Source organism: Mauremys mutica, chromosome 19 (genome assembly GCF_020497125.1).
Source record: "Mauremys mutica isolate MM-2020 ecotype Southern chromosome 19, ASM2049712v1, whole genome shotgun sequence".
In the NCBI taxonomy this organism is placed as follows: Eukaryota; Metazoa; Chordata; order Testudines; family Geoemydidae; genus Mauremys; species Mauremys mutica.
The window spans coordinates 20,736,154-20,758,830 of NC_059090.1; the positions used below are offsets into that span (position 1 = coordinate 20,736,154).

At 38.4% G+C, this 22,677-nt stretch overlaps 1 protein-coding gene across 8 annotated transcripts in view; it reads left to right on the top strand.

Moving 5' to 3' along the window:
* BCAS3 (BCAS3 microtubule associated cell migration factor) overlaps nucleotides 1-22,677 on the top strand; it is a 482,555-nt gene that overhangs the window by 231,516 nt on the left and 228,362 nt on the right. Inside the window, exon 23 of one of the 8 annotated variants that reach the window (XM_044993810.1) lies at nucleotides 7,887-8,006. The exons of the other annotated variants lie outside the window; for them this stretch is intronic. Within the exon in view, the coding sequence (XP_044849745.1) occupies nucleotides 7,887-7,960 (74 nt within the window). The 3' untranslated portion in view covers nucleotides 7,961-8,006. Of the gene's footprint in view, nucleotides 1-7,886; nucleotides 8,007-22,677 lie in introns of those variants that run through there. 8 annotated transcript variants of the gene reach the window in all.

Consider the following 22,677-nt stretch of genomic DNA (forward strand, 5'->3'; position numbering starts at 1 on the left):
CTGGACAAACTGAAGTAAATAGGATGAAATTCAATAAGGACAAATGCAAAGTACTCCATTTAGGAAGGAACAGTCAGTTGCACACATATAAAATGGGAAATGACTGCCCAGGAAGGAGTACTGCAGAAAGGGATCTGGGGGTCATAGTGGATCACGAGCTAAATATGAGTCAGCAGTGTAACGCTGTTGCCAAAAAAGCAAACATCGTTCTGGGATGTATTAGCAGGAGTGTTGTAAGCAAGACACGATAAGTAATTTTTCCACTCTACTCTGCGCTGATTAGGCCTCGACTGGAGTATTGTGTCCAGTTCTGGGCACCACATTTCAGGAAAGATGTGCACAAATTGGAGAAAGTCCAGAGAAGGGCAACAAAAATGATTAAAGGTCTAGAAAACATGACCTAGGAGGGAAGATTGAAAAAATTGGGTTTGTTTAGTCTGGAGAAGAGAAGACCAAGAGGGGACATGGTAACTGTTTTCAAGTACGTAAAAGGTTGTTACAAGGAGGAGAGAGAAAATTTGTTTTTCCTAACCTCTGATAATAGGACAAGAAGCAATGGGTTTAAATTGCAGCAAGGGGGGGGAATTATGTTGGACATGAGGAAAAACATCCTAACTATCACGGTGGTGAAGCACTGGAATAAATTGCCTAGGGAGGTTGTGGAATCTCCATCATTGGAGATTTTTAAGAGCAGGTTGGACAAACACATGTCAGGAATGGTCTAGATAATACCTAGTCCTGCCATGAGTGCAGGGGACTGGCCTAGATGACCTCTCGAGGTCCCTTCCAGTCCTATGATTCTGGCCATAAAAAAATAAAATGCTTAAGTATGTCCGTGTGGCTGTCCCTCAGTCTGTGCTCAGTCTGTATTTTTCAGTGTATCGCCTTCATTGGACATAGGCTAAGCATGTAGCACAAAGTGATTTCCATGGACTCCTAGGTGGGGGTGGGGGTGCGAGTTGTTGTGGGGTGTACAGTATGGAACTTCCATGCTGTGATTCAGTATGAACTGGACCCATGGGAGCTGATGGATGTGGGGCTAATGAATTACAAAAAGCTTCGACAATTTCATTTGATAGTTGGTAAATGGAGTGAAGGGGAGTTTGCCTGCTGCACAAGTAAAGGATGCAGGCATACATCTCTGTAGCATCAGCCCCATATTATTGTGAATGTTTACTGTGAAATACAAACACCACAGCTAGTCCTTATCAATACCATATGGTGAAGGAAACCTTTTAATTGTCAAAGATGTTCAGAGCTTAATATCTGCTATTTAGAAGTCTAGGGTAAATTTTTCAAAAGCACCTAAGTGACTTAGGAACCTAAGTTCCATTTTCAAAAGTGACTTAGGCACCTGGGACCCTAATTGACTTTCAGTTAGACTTAAGCTGCTAAATGCCTACATCGCTTTTGAAAATGGAACTTAGGTTCCTAAGTCACTTAGGTGCTTTTGAAAAATTTACCCCTAGTTTGTAGGTACTATTTCAGAACTGATAGCTGAGCCAGGAGGCAATACACCTTACCCCGATATAACGCCACCTGATATAACACAAATTCGGATATAACGCGGTAAAGCAGCGCTCTGGGGGGGAAGGGGCTGCACGCTCCGGTGGATCAAATCAAGTTCGATATAACGCAGTTTCACCTATCACGCGGTAAGGTTTTTTGGCTCCCGAGGACAGCGTTATATCGAGGTAGAGGGGTACTATACATGAGCCTCATAATATCTTGGATTACAATTAAATAGATTTAAGAATTTTAAAATATCTTGTGTAAAATTGAACCCATAGGTGAACAACTTTGCCAGGAATGCTGTTCTAAGCTGCTCTATTTTAGAAAATTCCCAGTGGACTGGATAGAAGTAAATGAAATAAGTCACACTGAATGCAGGAAATAAGAGCTTCTTTCATGCAAGTGATAACATTAGAAGAGTACTTTAGTAAAAGACCACAAAGAACCAACTATAATAAAATGGATATTTTGTATAAGGATATTATTTTGAGGTACTAAGATGTTTATATTAATATTTTGTCCTACAGTATAATGTTGTAATGGAACAACTTTGATTCCCTGAAAAATACTATTGTAAAATAACTAAAATGAACAATGGTGAAGATTATGAGAGTCAAATGTAAAGAGAAAGTATTCGAATATTATTATTATGTAAGTGCAGATGGGAATGATTTTATTTCTTGTGAATGTCAATAGTTTTTTTAGATCAGTGAGGGATATAAACTTATTTACATCTTAACTGTATCTTTAAATATAAGAAGAGTTAGCAAAAATGTCTTCAGTAAGATGTCCCTTATATTTGTCCCTGAATGAACACAGACTGCTCACAGGCACTGGGGGAGAATGTCCCTTTCAGGATTTAAATGCACTGTAATTCCAGGTTGACAGTGATAAACATTCAAAATCAGTGATAAGACTTTAAAAAGAATAGAATTTAGCCCAAATTTTAACAGATTGTATAGAAGGGTTCAGGAGTATACAACAACAGATATTAATATAGCCTTGTTCAATTAAAAATAAATATAGACTTAGGGAAAACAATATATTTTTTTCTCAGACAAAACTGATTGTTTTAACATTTACCCATGGCCCATGAAACAATTTTGTTGCACTGCCACTTGAGCAACAAAATGGTGACAAAAGAAAGCAATTGGCATATTATAAGCAGCTGAGCCATTCTTTTTTTCCCCCCAGGTGAAGTAAGTGAAAACTTTATTCATTTGATCTTTTATTATTCATACTAACACCACTGAGGTAAGGACTACATAGCAAACTTGTACTGTCCCGCAGTATTCTCCCTTGGAATTTAATAAACGCCTCTGTTGTCACACCTTAAAACATCCAAGCTCTTTTCTGTTGTGTGTGATCAAATATTTATTCCCAAATACCATACACCTAGGAGTGTTTCCGTGGAGTAGCAGAGATCAGTTACTCAGGTAGTAAAGATGTGTGAATGCAGCTGGCAGATGAAGTAACCAACATTATGAATTCCCAGTCTGTCCTTCTTGCCAGAGGCAATAGCTGACAGGCCTGAGCGGTCATTGGTTTCCTGTTACTGGCGTTGATAGGGCCTGAGGAATCTTGGCGTCATAGATACTTAAGCTATGCCCCTGCATGAGTGGAGACGGCCAGTGCTGGAGGGTCCTTGTTGCACAGAGGTGTAATCAATATGGTCTGGAGTCCTTGACCTGAATCTGTAATTACCTGGATGGTATAAAGGTAGTTTGTTGTTACTGATAGTGATTGCATTCAGGTCCTCTGTTTGTGCTGCTGATCTGTGAAGCAGGGGGGAGAACTTGGCCCTCTTTCAGTTCTCCACAGTAATCAAGAGGTTTTAATAATGGTCATATAACAAGCCATTCTTATAAGGGACATCACCTGTTCGGTGCCAAGGAAAACAGGAACCCAGCAGTGCACGTTCTGCAGTTTTACCTTCTGTCGCTTCATTAAAAGGGATGCCTGGGCTGTAAATTCTAGCTCTTCTAAGTAATACCTTTTAGAACAAAAGTTAGTAGCAGAATAGCTATTTTAATAAGTGCTTTAGTAGGTTATTAGTTATTAAGAATTTTACTATATTTATAGAACAAGTAATTTGTGGGGTCTGATCAGTTGAGTTTTTTGTTGACAAATGTGCTTTTGAAGAACTGAGGGCTTTTGTGTGAGTTGTGCAGTGCAGAATGGGGACACTTAACAGGGAGATTTTAAACCTGATATAGTTGATTCAGTTGGAAAAAATGTTAACTGATGATTTTTAAAGACAGCCTTAAGTCAGAACGGACTGCAGTGGGCTCGGAGATGCCAGTGCAGTGTACGTGATTACTGCTAGGAGCAGCTATGCCCTATAGACTATGGAGATGTGAAGAGAAATTAAAATGATCTGACACTGCTGATTGGGCACTTGCTGCTGGATCATTGCCTAGCTTGGGAAACGCTCAGCTGCAGGGATGCATGTAGTAACATTAATGTCTTGCAACTACTGGTGGGTGTTACTCTCGGCAGAAGTATAGATGGAATAAATTGACAGACGGGACATGGGTAGAGCGGGTAAATTAGAGATTAACAAAATTGTTTTATTCTGATTTATTTTTTGCCTTTCTAAAAAAAATTATGGATGTGGTGTTTGTGAAAGGTGAATGACTGAAAGCTCTGGTGACTGAAGGCCGCTCCTTAGCACACAATGAGATTCAGCTGTACCTGTTTCCAGTGCATGTTGCCCCTTGGCTATGTGAAAAGGGAAAGACTCAGTCTTTATGGGATAGAAGGTGGTTAATCTCTATGCCCACTTATCATTGGCCTTTCTACTGAGTCTGCCAACAAATGACTGAATTAATCTCATTCATCTGTGATGATTGTTCTTTGAGATGCAGGTGCTACTCAGCTAGAAAATGCTGTGAGATTGCTAGCTAGTTTCAAGTAGTCAGGTGACAAATCAGATGGCCACAACTTTTGGTTACTACTGACCTGGCATTTGGACTGACATTTGGACTGATGATCTAAAGTGGAAAAACTCCATATCACAGGATGAATCACCTGAGCCATTCAGTTCCCAGAATACTAATCATCTTGCTCGCTCATTTTTGTTAGCATATGGTAGGCATTATTCTTCAAGAATGTATTCTGCTCATTTCACCTACTGCTACAGAGCATGAACATGGATTTTCTAGATGTAGAGAGTACAGAGCCCTTTTACACCTTTATGAATCAAGAGCAAATGGCGTAGCCTCTTTTGTGAACAAAGAACTGCCACGCACTGGGGAGGGCTGCTCCTGGACAATAGAGCTTGTGATACTTATGGAGGCAGGAGAAGTCTGAGGTTCCTTTTACATTTCCTTTCTGGGCATTTTGAGGCCCATTAGCTGGTAAAAAATATAAATCATATAGACAGTGAGATTTGAAAAAAGTTTTTGATTCAGTTATTAGCAGCTTGAATAGGGCCCTCCATACATAATGTCATGTTAGTCCCATGGCTATAAATGTTTACATATGCAGTTCACCTTCTCTGAATTTAAGTAGATTTAAAGACTGTAGAATATTGATTTCCTCACCTCCTGTAATTGAATAGATAAATCAAACTAACTAAATCCAGAACAGCTATGTTTCCATACTATGTGTATTCTGCTGATGTTTTCTAAGTAAATAATCGTGTGGGTAACACACAAAAAAGTACAGAGAACTTGCTTACAGGGAGCATTTTAATATGTGTAAATAAGAAGGTAGTGGCGAGTTCTTCTGTTATTAAATAAAATTAATGTATTTACAGATATAGAGTATTGTGATACATATGTTTCTTCTTCAGTTGTTTTGTTTAACAATTCTTAGAAGACCTGGGAGCAGACATACAGCCAGCATAGGACTTTCAGACATACATACATGTGCAATATTGTACGATTAATTATCTTGATCATCTTTCCTGCTATCCCATATCTTGTCATACTTACCAGTTATAGTCATGCTAATATTACCTCACTCTGCACTACTGAAAATCACTCAAACTTTGTACTGGGGCTTTATTATAGTACAAGAGTGATATTGTTCCCTTAAGACAGATCTTCAGTTAAACCGACAAATGTTTTTAGAAAGCAAGTTTTATAAGTTTTATTTTCCAGTTTTTCCAGTACCTTGAAATATTTTTTTTAAATCCCATAATACATTGTTCTCTGTTCCCAAAACAGACATGATCATAGCATTAATAATTGATTTCCAATTTAGTGAAACATAAGTCAAGAATTCTGAAGATAATAGCTTAAGCAGAGTTGTGCAAAGCCATGGGGATTGGATTCACAGAGACTAAGTGAACTTTTTCCCACTTTCAGTTAAGGTTGTTTTGCTCCCCAGAATGCAGATCAAAATTCAACTAGAACTGAGCCTGGTTTCTGGCTGGAAGCAGAAGAAAGCAGTGTCAGTTGTTTTCTAGTTGAACCATAGTTTAGTTCAAGTTAACTGAAACGTCTGTGTACCTTTATGTGTATGTCCCACTTTGGGGTTTACTTTCAGAAGACTGGCCCAGATAAATAAAATGATGGTGAAGTTTTGAACCAAATTATTATTTGTCTTTTTTCTTCATAATTTTAGGGAAAGTCTAGGGTGGTCTCAGTGAAGGGTCATGGGACTCGTTTTTTTTTTTTAAGTCAAAAGTTTTACACCACAAAAAACTTTATTTTTTTTTAATTTTTAATGTAAATAACAAGAAGTAGGAGTTCCACACAGTAGCCAAGCCATGTAAACTCAACCTCGCTCTCAAATTTAAAAAACAAAACCCTTTCTCTGGTGAGACAGGATGGGAAGCTTGTGATTTCTTATCAAGTTTCTCATTTCATCTCTGCTGGGATAGTCCTTTGTGTAGCAGCAGTGTTATTGCTGGGCTCTTGCTCCCTATTAGCTGTCCACGTGCTCCAGTGATAAGGCTGTCAATGGTATTTGTTCTGGGTTAAGCGTCGTATGCATTCACCTCACATTTCTCTCTCTGACTCCCCTCTCTCTCTTCCCACGCCGCAAATCCCCAAATGCTAGAAAGTTGCGTGTGTATATAGTATTTTATATCATAGAATTCATGATTCTGTGGTAGCTGTGAGACAAGTTAAGCCTCAGTTACTTTGAGATGAAAGCTTGAATGTGATTTTGAAAAGATCTTAACCCTTAAAGAAAGGTTATTTATGTTCACTCCCCCACCCCCCTTTAACCAAAGGAAATCCCAAGGAAACAGTCCCTTTTAATCAAGAGGTCACAAAAAGCAGTGATGTGAAGCATGTCCATTCGTAAACATGCTCATACCCTCTTCTTTTCCACTGTGTCAGTTTTCTCCTTTAATAGATCATTTTTGTAACAATTACTAGACTAGTTCAGTTGGCGGTATAGTACAGGTGACAGGGGCTTCTATTGTCAGATCATGGGAGCATAGGTACTTGAGCTTTCTCAGCTGGTAATTCATGTAGGTGAGTAGTCACGGACAGATTGATTAGCGGTACTAATTGTGCATTTCTTTGTTGTGTTAAATTACTAATTTGAGATAATCAAACTGTCTAATTTTACTGTTCTTAAGACCGTTTCTAGTAATTTAACTTGGAAAAGAAGGTGCAACCTTGTGTTGCATGCTGTTTTTAGGGTGGTGTGTGTGTGTGTGTGTGTGTGTGTGTGTGTGTGTGTGTGTAATTTTGTGATTGCAATTTGTGGCACAGGCAGCCAGAGCACAGGATGGAAGCCCATAGTTGCATTTTAGAAATATGAAGAAATGTATAAATAATCTTTCTTTCCCTTTGTATAAGGTGTGTATCTTTATTTAGAGAGACAACCAGTAAGGTTGAAATGAAATAAAGTTCAAGAAGTGAATGGTCTCTTGTTTTTTAATTAATCTATATTCTTCATTTCTCTTTCTCTTGGATCATTTTTTGAAAGGTATAAAAAAAGTTTTTAATATATGAGATTTTAATTATCAACAATATTTCACATGCAGACTTCATTCTATAATATGGATTTGTTTTGGCTGGTTTTTAAGCAGACTTGAATCCTGAAGACTGTACCAAGCATGTATATTCTGCATATCTCCCATTTATTCTTACTGTTAGTGTACAGTCAGTCCAATGAAACTGTGTTCAAAACAAATACCTGTTCAAAAAATTATCAGTGAATGTCTGATGGTATCGTATGGTACTTCTGGAGGCTGAATTCAGTGCTGTTCTCCCATAAAAGATTAATTCTTACATCGTAGAAAATTCAAGGATAGTTGTCCTAACAACTTGAGTTAGATGGTCCTGGCTAGTAGAAAACATCCTGAGATAAAACTCAAAAATTTTCCAATGAAGATGGTTCATTAAAGAGAAACGAAAAGGGCATTTAAAAAAAATCACATACACAACCATTATTTTTCCTTTACATAGAACTGATTACAAGAACATTAGAAGGTGAAATCCTGGATCCATCTAAATCAACAGCAAAACCCTCATTGATTTGAGGGGCCAAGATTTCATCTAGTTCTCTTCTGTAGACCCTCTGAGATCACTGCACTGCCTGGTAATCATGTACTAAGTAGAGCCCTTTGCCTTGGAAAGTTAGGACTTCATGGTCAGGAGTTCTCTCTTCAGGGTGCTCTATTAAATAAAGACATAGTCCGTACATAAGCAAACTCCTGTTTTCTTTGTTGTTCTGTCCATTTTACTCTGTATACAGTGTCCCCAACACCACCACCTCTTTGTTGCCAACAATCAAATGTTTATATTCCCAAGCAGCAAGTTTACTTCCATGGGCTTTTCACATTTTTTGTAATAAGTTTACATGTTACCTGTGATGGGGACAACCAGAAAGAGAATATAGTAGAGGTAAAGAGAGATAAGATGCTTACACGTTCACTCAGCTCATAAGTTTGACTTCCCATTATCAACAGTGATTTTACGTTGAGCTACTGTAGAAATGTGTAACAGAGCACCCTGCCCAGAAAACAAAGATATTTATGCAGTGGAAGAAACCTAGGGCTGATTCTTCTTTCACTTACCCCAGTGAAATCATCAGTAAACACACTTCTATCAGTGGAATAACACAGGTAAGTGAATGGAGAATCAGGCATCAAATCTCTACATGAACATATGTGGGGAAAAATTAAATTTTTTTACATCTCCCAAGAGCCCTACTTCCTCCCACACATTTTTTTTTAAATACACAAACATGGGATAGCTAACCAGCTGACCTGGCCTCTTAATAGCCCATCAAAGCTATGCAAAAAAATGAGAGGTGGAAGGAAAACCACAGTTCTGAGTGAAATGGACCATAGTCCTTCCACTGCCTAGGGAAAACAAAGGGCATGAAAAGAGCTGTTATAATCTAGGTGTTAGTGTATTATTCAGGGTTTAAGCTTTAACTATGACTTGTTTTGTGGTTTTCTTTCATGACGTAGTTTTTGTTGGTATGTTTGATGTATTTTGATAGGAAAAGGAGGATTCATGTAAATCTGTGATTAGCCCTGTATGTTAGCAATACTACATTGTGATTGGCATCTTATTGGAAGTCCACAGGAAAGCCCAACCTACTATGGAGCTTATAAAATCAGACCATCTCCAGAGGAGAATAACCACGGCATATTTGAGATTCAAATTTAATAGACTTCCAAAGTTACTGGATAATCTGTTCAGATTATATTAGCTCTAAGAGCCAATCCCTTCCAAACTAAAGTCTGTGGGAAGTCCAAAAATGCTCAAGGTATTTCTGTCTAATTTTATCGAATTCTTGAGTGTAGATATAGTACATTCCAAAGTCTTTGAAGGGAAACCTTGATATACTGAGGTAATTGCCTTCAATCCTTTCCAGTATATATGACGTATTACCGTGGAAAATTAAGGAAAACATCAATGTAATAGTTTTCTCTTTTGAAATTAGTGAAGATGAACCTTTCACCTGCTTTTCTAAGTACTGTCCTCAACAGCTGTTGTATGCTTTCTGAAACTTGTCTTAAAATATTTATTCTCTATCCTGAATATGGTATAGCAATTTTTTTTCAAAGCATAACGACACTCAGCTCAGATTAAAAACTAATGGCCTGATTTTGAGAGCAGCTGGGCAGTCACAAATCCCATTGAAGTCAATGGGGGCTGCACATGATTAGCATCTTTAAAAATCGAACCATAAATTCCTGCAAAAATATGGAGCAAAAAAGAAAAAGGCAAAATTGAGTAAACGTATCTTAATTATTTTGTGTTGATCCTGCTCTTAAAAAGGTGCCTGAGCTGATTTCATTCAAGATTCAGAAAAAAAATGGATTCCCAGGCTGAGAACCCAAGTGTTGAATTTAAGATGAGAAGGAATATTTGTGGCAAAGTTATTACTGCCAAGAAAATAGGGAAAATCAGAAAAAGATCACCCTGAAAGTGCTGACCTCAATATAGATGTGCAAATTTGATACTAGAATGAAAGGTTTGCTCTGTACTCAGATATTGTTTAACCAGTCGTTCTAGCCTGCTTAATAAGAACACAAATGTTTCTCTGCTATGTGCTTTGTGACTGTTAACTGGGGATGGTTTTTTAAAAGAGTTGTGATGATGTAATAATAGTTTGCATTTCTGTGATGTCTTTAATCTAAGTGCTGTATAATATGAATAAAATACTCAACTGACTGGGAAATTCAGGCATAGAAAGAAAAATATGAGAGCCAGGCAATGGCAGAGCCTGCCTAAATCTCAGAATGCCTGTCTTCCATTCCTGTGCTGTAACCACCAGACTATGTTCCCCTAACTTAGCTGTGACTTTCTCAGGTGAAAATTGTTCCACATTGAAAAGGTTAACAAAGATTTCATTGTCCAGCTATGCCAGAAGGAGGAAAGGAAACACTGGATATGGTTTAACTAGGCTGCAATTTTATTCCTAAATGTCTGGGAGTACCCAGCAGATAAAATTGTACAGTGCAGGTAATCATTTACCTATACTGGGGGAGGGGGGACTGCTGGCATCCCTTCCCCTCATGCATCCTGGTCCCCAGCCAACCCGCTTTCTGGGACATCACCACCCCTCCCTTCAAATGAGGGTTAAGGGGCACTATAAAGGACAGGGGTTGACTCCCTGCTATACCAGTCATAGGAGCCTTAACCCCCCTATTTCTGCTCCTTTGAAGAATACCTCCTTTAAATTCTTTCCCAATCCATTTTATCTAATGGCTGTATCCATTCCCTATGGAGTTCCTGCACTGGAAAACCCACCCCACGCTTACATAATGAGTTGTGACATCATTGCTGCCACCACTCCCCCATTTTGTTCTTTGCCCCTCCAAGTCCTCCACCCACTGTGGGGAAGGCGAACACTGCACTGTGCCTTGGCCAATCTGGTGGTGAGGGAAAAACTGCTTCACAACCCCCCCAAAAAGGAACAACTAGCATAATGCCCACAGCAGATCATACGGAACCTACGGATCATACGGAACCTGGTATTTCAGCTACTTCCATGGGTGGAATGGTGGCCGCTGCTCAGCTTGTCCAGGTGTGAAAAAGAGAATAGACCCCTTCTCTTCCGGTCACTTGGGTGGGGGAGATGTAGGGTGACCAACATCCCTTATTTTTTCTTCTCTGTACAACAAGATTGGGAGTTGTTGAGTAGCAAGAAATACCCCTGGGGAATGTAGGTGAGTGCTGCTTACTATTATTAATAATGATAATATTGGGAGGATGAGTGGGGTAGGGCAGGTATGCTAAGAAAACAGTCCCTTCTTTTTGAAATACAGTGTTGGAAACCCTAGGGAGATGAGTCAGTGTCCCCACACTGACCTGGGATGGAGCTTCCTCCATGCTGCAGGTTACTCACGTTCTCTTAAAGGGGCAACACACCACGTCCACCGAGCTTGACAAAAGTCCCCACCACTTAATGTGCGGGGAGGTCATTATTTCAGTGAATCACCTTGCAATTAAAGAAAGGATCCAACACATTGCAAATGAAATCACAACAGAAATACCATATTCTGTTATCATTTATATCAATGGAAAAACTCCATAAATAACCCAAAGTTGATTCCTGATTAAAATACAGCTTAAAACGAACAGTCTAGAAAGCAGTCATTTGATCATTCTTCAGTTGACATCACGTCTCTATGAAATCATGGCTGTGAATCACCAGCATAATAGCTAAATAAAATATGATTGGGGATTTTACTTTCTGTATTACAGTATAGTGGCACTAAGCCCTTCAGGGCATCCATTAATGGTCATTGGTGCAATCCTCCGTTGCTTGAAGACAGTTGTTCTTGTGTCACACAATTCAGCCGAGGCATGTACCAGTGGCCCATTAATACAAACTCTGGAGTGTCTTATTGCTTATGTGATACATATTTATTTTCAGCTGGGAAAGTCACCTTCAGTTCATATAATGGTTTTGCCATCTGAAAAATAATAGTGCACTAACGAATGGTGAATGTCCACGGTCATAAATGGTTCCCCTCTATTTAAGAAGAAAATATATACTATAGGTGGCTTGTACATTGGTAGCGGAAATACACACTTATCACACAAGGTTCATCTAAGTTCTAGTGTCTGGTCAACTATTAACAGTTAACTGTTTTGCATAGAGAGGATTAAAGCTTAAAATAAGTAGAAAGTGTTGATTCTAATTGGATCTGACACCTCGATCTTCTGTTGTGGAGCAACACATGAGCTGGGATTCCCGATGGGCTCTTCTAGGATACAATATTTATTATGTTCAAGATCTAAGAGCTCCTAGCTACTGTTAGATTTACAAGAGATCCTGAAACCTTATCGTCCTTCCTTGTGTTTTCATAAATTGCACAGAAAAAAATACACTACACAATATTTGCAAGGACGAATGTTCGTTGAGGAAATTTCTGTTCCTTTTATGTAATACTCTCAGAAATTCGTTTTATAAAAATTAATCATTTTTGTATTATTTCAATTTATTCTGAATGTTCTTGACACTTTTAATATATACCATTTTAGATGTTTAATTTTAGATTTGCATTAAATGTGAAAGTTAAAATGAAAACATTAATCTATTTGCATAGGTAGTTTTACACTCCAAATGTATTTTTTATGCAAAGCTTTGATTTAGAAATGGTTTTCAGTTTACAGAAAACACATTCTCATTTTTCTGCTTCTATGCTTTCACTAAATTCAGCCATCGTCTTCTCTTCATCATCTAAAAAATGTGCTCAGTCCTCTCCATTCCCGCCTTGAAAACCCATGCCCAGGCTCTGATTATCTCTTGTTTCAAGAGTTGCATCCTCCTTTGGGCTCCAGGGCTCTGTCGGAAATCAACTGCTAAAATCATCAACATTGCTTGCCACACTGACCCTCTTCAGATCCCTTCATCCCCTTTCTTTTTGCAACACATTCAAGTTCTTTGTCCTCCTCTTCAAGGCACTGCACAGCATGGTCTCATCTCTTTCCACTCCCCTCCTCACCAAGCTCGACCAAAGCTGTAAAATTTACTGACTCCTTTTAGGTCTTTCTCCCAACCTTGTTCCAGGCCATCTCACATCTGACTTCCTGTTTTTTTGTTTACTGTGTTATTTTGTTTACTGTGCATCCAATCTTTTATCCTTCAAAATCTATCCTTAAAACCAATTATTTCAGAATCTTTAAATCTTAGTCCTATCCGTTACATTTCATGTACTTTCCAATGGTTCTTGATTTATGGGGGAGGACTTGAAATTCTGGATTTAGAATATTTATAATATTTATATGGCCATCACATTGTCCATAAGCAAATAGGAACTAAACACCATTCTGTTATGTTTCCTTTTTTGACGTGTGTTAGTTAACTAACGAGCATCATTTCTAGAACTGTGATTGTAGGCGCTAGTATATGCACAAAGAATTAAAGGAAACTGCTATGTTTTTTGGGTAATAGTTTCTTTGTGAGGAGCATACACCAAAAATAACATTGTTTGCCAGTGAAGTAGGACAGAAGTGAAAAAAATACGCAGGATCTTAAAAGTTTGTGCATTACAGAGAATGGAGAGTAAAAACAATTTATTTGAAAAAAGAACATGACAGTCTTTAAGCAGCCATATGATACAATTACGTACAATATCTTACCTCAAATACCATACAAAGTATAATCATAAGAAAACAACTAATTTAATATTAAATACAGATTTTTTTGTTTATAACCACTTTAAAATAAATATATTACTTTTAAAAATCATATTTAACAACCAAGTTGTTTTACCGGAAATACATCTTTTCCCTTGTCTTTTTTTGTTTTGTTTGCACATCTTTGTTAAAAACTAAATATGGAGAATATTGATATATTTGGTGTAGGAGGGGGGGGACACAAGGGGGATGGCCAGGAAGGGACAAAATAATGGATCTTTCCCTCAACTTCTGTTTCAATGCATTAAAAGGGCGGCTGTCACTACACAGCCCTGGTTGGTTGGTGAATAAATGATAATACTTAACACTAAATCAGCATTTTTCATTCATAGAAGTGAGCCCCTTTTCAGCATATTTCTCATGTTGTATGGAAATACGGAAAATTCATCTGTTTCAGATTCCAGGAGATCTCACTTACTGTTACAGTTTGATTTTTGGGTATGAACGAACCCCCAAATTAAAACAAAACGGAGTCAAAATCTCTGAATTTCACATCAAAGAAATAAAATACAAATTCTGTGAAATGTTTAACCTGGGCTCAGGTTTCATGTTTATAGTGAAACCCAAAATGGGGGAAATTTTGTATTGCTTTTGCACAGCTCTACCTGTGTCAGTCAAGAACTTGGGTGTGTCACGACAGTTTACAGTAAAACTTGCAGCAATAATGCTCAGAATAAAGATACATTTTTTGAAGCAGGCTTGGAAACAAGAGTGCCTCCGGTTCTTATACAACGCAGTGATGAGCACAAGATGGAGCACCATAGATGGAAAGGGAATTGCTAATATGGAGATTATTTAAACTAACCGAGAATCAGATGTGCAAAAGCCCTGTGCCTAGATTCATCGAAGAACACCAATGGTATGGCCTGCAACAAATTGGGCATAGGATGTAAAGTTAAAGTTATGTCAACATTTCGGTGATGAACGTCTGTTTTCACTATTGTTTTAGCTCAGCTATCCAAATGTGCTCTTGGGTAAAGTTTGGTATTTAAGATAGCTTGGGTTTGAGACTGGTTTTGGACATAGAAGTGTCATATCTTCTCCTCTCCCAGCAATGAAGTTAATGGTTTCTGCTCTTGTTTATTTTTATTTATTTTTACCTAAGTTTTATAGGCTATGAATACAGAATGTGGACTTGGTCTTGGGATAGTGTGGAGGTACAAGAAACCACTAAAAACTAAGTAGTCTAATTTAGGAAAGGGAATATTCTGCATCTGTACCTATTCTCCCCCCTCCCTTACAAAGATCTAAAGAAACTTTTTTTATATGGGTTTAGAGCGCAGCATCTGCCTGGAAACTAGAGATTTTGGTGGTCTCTTTGGAGCCATCAGGTCTATGGCAGGATAAATCCAGGAAGTGAGGAATGCCCAAAAAGGAAATCAGGTTTAAAAAAAAAAAGTCACACACAAAATCCAGTAAAACAGGAGAGAGACAGTTCATCACATGATGCGGCATAGCATCTAAGCAGTGTCTCCAGGAGCTCCTAGATGAATCCTTTTAAGGTTCTCATTTCAAGCTCTTAATTTTTGGCTCTCCACCTGATTAAGCCACAGAAATAGCTTTTTAAAATCACTATGGAATCCTTTTAAGCACTGAGACGAAAGTGCTAAATCTGAAATCAGATCACACAGCTCCAAAGGAATGGGGGCAGTTAAGGAAGACAGTCAACAAATGGCTAACTTACTAATGAGCCGCCACTGGTCTCTTGATGGCCAGCTGTGTATTGGAAGTTGTATGTATACCATTCCTGTTCTTGATGGAGTTGTAAAATTAATGCTACAAAAGTGTTTGGGTAACAGTTTATTAGGTCTACTCATGAACAAGTTTTAAAAAAAAAAAGACAGTTGAGATGATAGCACTGTGCAATCTGCAAAATCACCCAGCAAACTCTCTACCAAGATCACACAAGGAATTTCTTTAAACCTGGTCACATTAATGAATAGTAGGTTTTCAGAAATCAAAATGTCTCCTTATTCCAGCTATATGAAAGGGTAGATGGATTTCAGAATCGCCTGACACCAGTGAAACAAAGAGCAGTCGTATTAAATCTGCTCAAAGAGCAACAAACACCCATCTGCATCTCCTGGAAAACAGTCCTCTACTTAGAGGATGAAAGTGAAGGATCCTGAAAATAGAACTCACTGTACACCTCTTGGATACATACGCTCCTCCTCATTTTGAAGTCAGATGTATTTATCAGTTATTCCCATTTTATAAGAAATACATTCTTTCTTGGAGGATAATTAAATACTATATTTAAAACCCAAATTATATAAAATTCCTCCCAATTTCCAGTTTAACCATAATAAAAACTTAAATTCTATTCTTTTTAAACAGATACCATGATATTGGATGACCTCATAAAAACATAGTTAGATAGCTGTGTGGTGGCTGCTAAACGTAGTCGTAAAGGTCATTTTCCATTCCAAAATTCATGGTTCTTATTCTAGAACAGGTTAGATTTTCTCTAAGGCTGAAACAGGTTTGAAATATGAAGCCTGTTAGTCGGTGCGATATTTACTTCAGATCACTCACCAGTATAGACTGGCTAGAAGCACGGGATATCAAAGTCCAGATATCCAGATGGAGATTCTCTTTTCTGTAGTAAATAAGAAAGCATTTGCTCAATTTACTAATGAAAATATACAATACAAAATAAATGACAATGCTGCAATCTCTCAACAGGTGGTGTGGGAAACACTGGGGGCTTCTGTTAGAGCTAGAGTATTTAGCAGTTTTACACGTCATAAAAAGAAACTGAAAATTGAAAACAAAAAGGAGTTACTGACCTTCACAACTTGAAATTCTATAGCTGTGCAGCTGTAATTCAGCATAATAGGAACTGGTTGTATTTTACAGAAGCTCAAAACAACTGCCACACATGGCAAAGCGTTGAAGCAGCATATAACACTCCTTTCTTCTTTCCAAGCTGATTTATGGCGAAGACACTTTGCTCCCTCAGGATATCGCACAACGTCCTATCCTAGGGCCCACTCTGCAATGTGGAAAAAGGCAGTCAGGGACCTTGGTTTAGTGCCAAAATTCTTACTGACATCCTGGATATCAAGGCTACAGGTTTTCTATCACAACAGAAAGTTGCTAACTCTAAAAAATGAGAAGCTAAAAGACTGTCAACCATTGGAAACTTATTCCAGGGCATAATGTCACTGAACTTGGGACAGCTCCAAATTAATTTAATCTACCTTGTTGGGGTTCCTATATGTTAGGACATAAGAATGACCATACTAGGTCAGACCAAAGGTCCATCCAGCCCAGTATCCTGTCTTCCAACAGTGGCCAATGCCAGGTGCCCCAGAGGAAATGAACAGAATAGGTAATCAAGTGATCCATTCCCTGTCGCCCATTCTCAGCTTCTGGCAAGTACGTTCCCCAAGTTAGACCCTTCCTAGACCTGGTTACTGAATGAGGAATGCCACAATTGAGGGAGGGGGACAATTAGAAGAAAAACTCAGACAGTGGCTTAACCTAAATGAGCTCCCTATTTTTTACTGCACAACTTCCTCATCAAGAAACACTTGGGAATGTCTGCCTCAGGTTCTGAGCCCTGGACTCCAGATCTTAAGATGGCTCTTAAGAAAAGTCAGTGCCCCTCTGAAACCTTCATATGCAAGGCTTACAACCACCATTTTCCTTAATTTTTAACAAAATGTATCCGTAGCTATACTGAAGATTCTCTAAATGTGATCATGAGTCACCTTCACTCATCTGTTGCTTATTGTACTGCACCTGTTTAGGTCATTGATACAACATTTTCATATGTTCTAAGCTGGCAATTGACTCAGTATGTAACCCTTTAATTGTAATTCTATGTGTGGTCACATGACACCAAGTACCTAGAAATGCAGGGGTCTTGGATTAATAATTGATGTTGTTTATCAAGTGTATTTTACAAGCATTGTGATTATGATAGTCCCATCACAAATCCCACGTCCCTATGTTAAATGGGGTGCAGGCCCTTCCCTTTTGAAATTCCAGATTTCCCACTTCTTCTTTTGTCTGATCTTCTTTTTTTTTCATGGAGCCACCAGGGAAAATGGGGAGCCTGCTGCTGACTATTGCACTGGCTGCATTCTGGAGCATGCTTGTAGGAAGCAAACTTGGTTTACATGCCTTTCTGGAGTATCCAGCCACAGGTGTTTTCCCATGGGTTCACACTCCAAGTTCTAGGAGAATGGGGTGTCCATGCACACACAAACTCTCTCTCTCTCTCTCTCTCTCTCTCTCTCTCTGCCTCTCTCTCCTCTCTCACTCACTTATCTGGGCTGTTGTCCCATATGCAACAGGCCATTGCTATGGATTTGTCTACACTTTGAATACTACAGCTGCACCACTGCAGATGTGTGGCTGCAGCTCGTCTGCATAGATACTACCCAAGCCACCAGGAGGGGTTCTCCCTTCAGTGTAGCTAATCTACCTCCCTAAGAGGTGGTAGCTAGGTTGATGGAAGAATTCTTCCATTGACCTAGTGTCATCAACACAGGGTCTTAGGTCAGCTTAACCACGCCACTCAGGGGTGTGTATTTTTCATGGTCTCTGACCAACATTGTTAAACGAACCTAAATTTCTAGTGTAGGCCAGGCCTAAGTATAACGATCTGTATATCTGGATAACTCATGGATAGAGCTGATGAGCCTTTTGGTTGGCTTTGGGGGTAGAAGACCTTTCATTTGGACTAGCTTGCTGCTGATAAGTAGTACCCATGAGATCCATGTTAGGCTTGTGGCATAGTCTGCCTCTGGTATTGCTTTCCCTGTCTTTCCTCTAATTTATCGTAGCAGGGAGTAGGAAATTAAACTACTGAACTTGTGGAATTTTTCAATTAAAAAATGAAAAGTATTATGGCCATGCCAAGAGCTCTGTTAAAATTCACAACTATACCAACTCAGGAGGATAAGCCTCCAGAATGACTGAACAATACGTATATGGCCAGATATTTGAAGAAATAAAAACCAAAATAATCAACAGTCGAGGAAAATAGTCTCACTAGATTTTTGCCATCATAACAGTTTGATGATGAAGAAGATATATCTTAGGGCCAGCCATCAGGTTCTTATCCCCAAGATGATTTGCAAACCTTTGAAATGTGATCCCATTTGATCATGAAATTTTTAAAAATCAATTAAAAAAAACCTGAAAAACTTTTGGTAAACTTATTTGTGAGTGAGTGAGTGACGTAGTGACTAAGTATAGGATATCCAGCTTTGTTTTTTAGAACTCAAATGAAAGTTACCATAGAACACTTTGAATAAGAGAGGATTCTAAGCACTCGGGTGTTCTATTTTTTTAGGCTTACTTTTTCCCTTTTAGTTTTTAAATATAATATACTGTAAAATACTGACATGGAAATACATTTTAACATAGAAAACTTAGCTAAAAAATTCACTGTATCATAAGTGAACCATTTCCCCCTTGATTTGTGTCCAAAACAAGAAGAAAAACATTGCAGATGCATTATGCATTTTACAAAAGAACATATGCATGCATTTAAATCATTTAGATTTCATCTTTGCTTTCTGTTATTTTTAACCAATGTGATAGTGAACTACGATATGTTCAGAAAAACAGAGGTTGAAAGCATAGTTTAAAGTTTTATGCACAATAAGATAAACTAAACTGCAAGTGATGTTCACTATTTTATGATTTTATTGCAAAGTTTCACTTATGCCTTTTCCCCCCCTCCCTAACAGAACATGCGACTGGAACTTTGAAAATCTGTTTATGGCTAGATCGGGTTACACTGTAGACAAGATGTACTGTCCCATAGTGCCCTGTGAGGAAAGAGAATCTGTACTCACTGAAACTCTGATTCAGGAAAGCATCCATTTTCACGAAAGGTGCTTAAAGCACATGCTTAAATGCTTTTCTGAATTGGGGCCCAATAAGGGTCTGAAGAATATGAACTACAAGGGTGCTAGCTCAATAATACACTATTCGATGTTATGAAAATCATTTTGATGTGACTGTTAGATTCAGTACACTGCCAGAACTGCTTTTCAGCAGGACTCTAGTAGTTTGTTAAAGTAGGGTCTTTTAACTCATTACCCTATAGCTCAGGGGTAGGCAACCTGTGGCACGGGTGCCGAAGATGGCACGTGAGCTGATTTTCAATGGCACTCACACTGCCTGGGTCCTGACCACCAGTCCAGGCGGCTCTGCATTTTAATTTAATTTTAAATGAAGCTTCTTAAACATTTAAAAAACCTTATTTACTTTACATACAACAATAGTTTAGTTATATATTATAGACTTATAGAAAGAGACCTTTTAAAAACATTAAAATGCATTACTGGCACGCGAAACCTTTAATTAGAGTGAATAAATGAAGACTCGGCACAGCACTCCTGAAAGATTGCCAACCCCTGCTATAGCTGATAGCTGAAGTGGAAATTTGAACTAAAGAAGAGTGGTGGGGTGGATTTTTTTCTTTTTTAAATTTCTGCCAGCATGATTGTTAAGAATCCCTCCCACATGACCATGGATAGGCAAATAAAATTCAGCCTGTTGGCCTAGTCACAGCTTTAGTAGCAGTTTTTTCTGGCTTCATGGAGAGGCAGTCCGCATGCCATGAAGTTTCTGTCTACTTCAAAATGATGCAATGTGTGTTGGTCATATACAATATTAAACGTAAGTTATCTTTATGTTGTTATGTTTATGTCAGAATGAGACACATGGTAGCTACCAAAATGCTTAATGATAGAGGTGCATGGCCATACGTGTGGTTTAAGCCCCGACTTTGGGCCCAAGGTGGCAAACCAGCAATGTGGAACTTCCAGTGATATCCATGGGAGTACAGCAAATGTAGGGCTTACAGGATCTGGTGCTGTGTTTCTAGATGCAGATCAGAAAATCCCTCCTGCAGTCAGATCCTCTGACTCATTTATTAAATTCAAAGGTCAGAATCCAGGGTAACTTTTTCAGTCCTAACAGTCTGGGGAAATCCACCAAATTTGTTTTGTCTTAAAGACCTCGGTATTGTAAAAGGGCAGAAATAGAGCCCTTTTTTAGTTATTAGTCAGTGCTGGATCAAAGCGTACAGAGTATCATTTGAAGAGCATGTGGTTTATTTGTATCTAGCCACCACCACATTTAAAACAGAGGCAGCAAACAAATGAGGTTCTAAAAAATATTTTTAATCCTGCAATCTAGCTGCAGAACATATGCTTTGGTTTTACATTTCTCTTCCTGAAAGGTGACAACTCCTCTGTTTGTCATTTACTTTAACATTCTATATATTTTTAAACGGTTGTATGGGTTGAAATCTCCAGATGCAACGTTTTATGCTAAATGAAGTTGACAGTTCAGTGATGTGGAAGGCCATTATCTCACCTTTGTGCTTCTAAACTACAGCCACTTGCCTTTTCCTGTTTCATAATACATTCATTGCGTTACAGTAGAGGAACTTTTTAACACCTACTGGTAACATTAAATAATCAGATCTGCCATTCTGATGGTCATTTTGAAAATAAAGGAAGGGAAAAAGATTTTGCTACTTTTACTTTGTAAAGCCTATTTTTTTCTATTCCACGCGTGTGTATATGTATATATTCCTGTTGCGAGGATTCAAGGAATGGGCCATACTATAAGGCCTGAATGGGATTCTCTGGGTTACGCAATGTATTTTCAATTCGGTTATGAAAATTAGAATTCTTGGACTTAATGTTTTCAGTGCATTGCTGGAAAGCAATTATACATTAACCATGAGCTGGCATTAGATCTGAGAGTCTTCAATAATTCGCTTAACCTGCTTATTTTGGATGCTGAAACATGTAACTGGAGATCCATTGGATTCTCAGAAATTCCATGTAATGCTTTATCTCAGATCCATGTATCTTTCATGTTAGGGCTAACAGACAGCCCAAAAGGATATGATTTGGCCAAAAAGAGATGGATGTAGGACAATACAATAGTAAACTGGTGTGTTCTGTCCTGATGCTGGCTTTAAAGAAATTTAGTTTACTTAGAAAAAATATTAGGTGGATTAACTGACATACAGCAGCCTCCTCTGATGAGAAGTCACCATCGAGAGAGCTGGTTACATGTATTTTCACAAACTTTTGTTCATGTAAAGGTCCTGGTGCAAAGATTTGGCAGACAAAAACATTATATAGATTTGAGAAATAGTATACTGGTTTTTGACTCTTGGACTTGATATAATCCCATTCCCATGCATTTTGACTGCTTAAAACAGAAATTAGTCCCATTTCCTCAGATTACCATGGTGAAATTTCAAAAGACAAGAATTGCCCTCAAGAAAGGAAGTCTTCATTCCTCAAAATACAGATGAAGCAGTGACAGTTCCAAGTTCCTCATGCTGTCCCAGGAATGTGCCCCAACCCTGACCTTGTGGTACAAGTGATCACAACTCGTTCAGTCTCCATGAGGATTCTGTTCTTGTCCTTGTAGCTGAGAATACCAAGAACTGTGGCAAGTACAGCCAATTGTATTGGTAGGTTACAGCTGCCCACTAAGAACTGGACTGAGACCAGTTCATTTCACTTTAGTCATTTAGCAGTCATTGGTGGCTTTGTCAGTAGCAACTTGGGCTAGATATAAACCAATGGAGTGCAGTTACACATTTCGATATCCTATTACTACTCCCCTGAGTCATGAAGTATCCTATGGAATCATTTATCTTTTCATTTAGAAAATGTGTAACCATCATGTGTATGTCTTTTATATCTTAAAATTCAATAAGTAAGAAACAAATACCCAATATCCCTCTGCCTAACGTGGCCTTTGATCACCCTTCTCTCTCCTTCTTCAGCATCATAAGCTAACTTTTCAGTTTCCAGTGTGACACATTTTCTTTTGCCTCTGTGACAGCATTCTGCTGCAGATTACAGTTGTGCTTAGGCTCCATAAGGGTTACTCGGCATTTAGTGTCCATGTATAGCAAAAAGATGTCTGGATAAAATATTCTTATACATTTTTAAACAATAGGATCAAAGAGGTCCTTAGAGTCTCAATTTTATTTTATTTCCTCATGCTGTATAAGGAACTTGTAAAATAACCTGTATTTGAGGAGGGGAGGGGAAGGAGAGAGCCTTTTGCCACATAACTTTGGGAATGC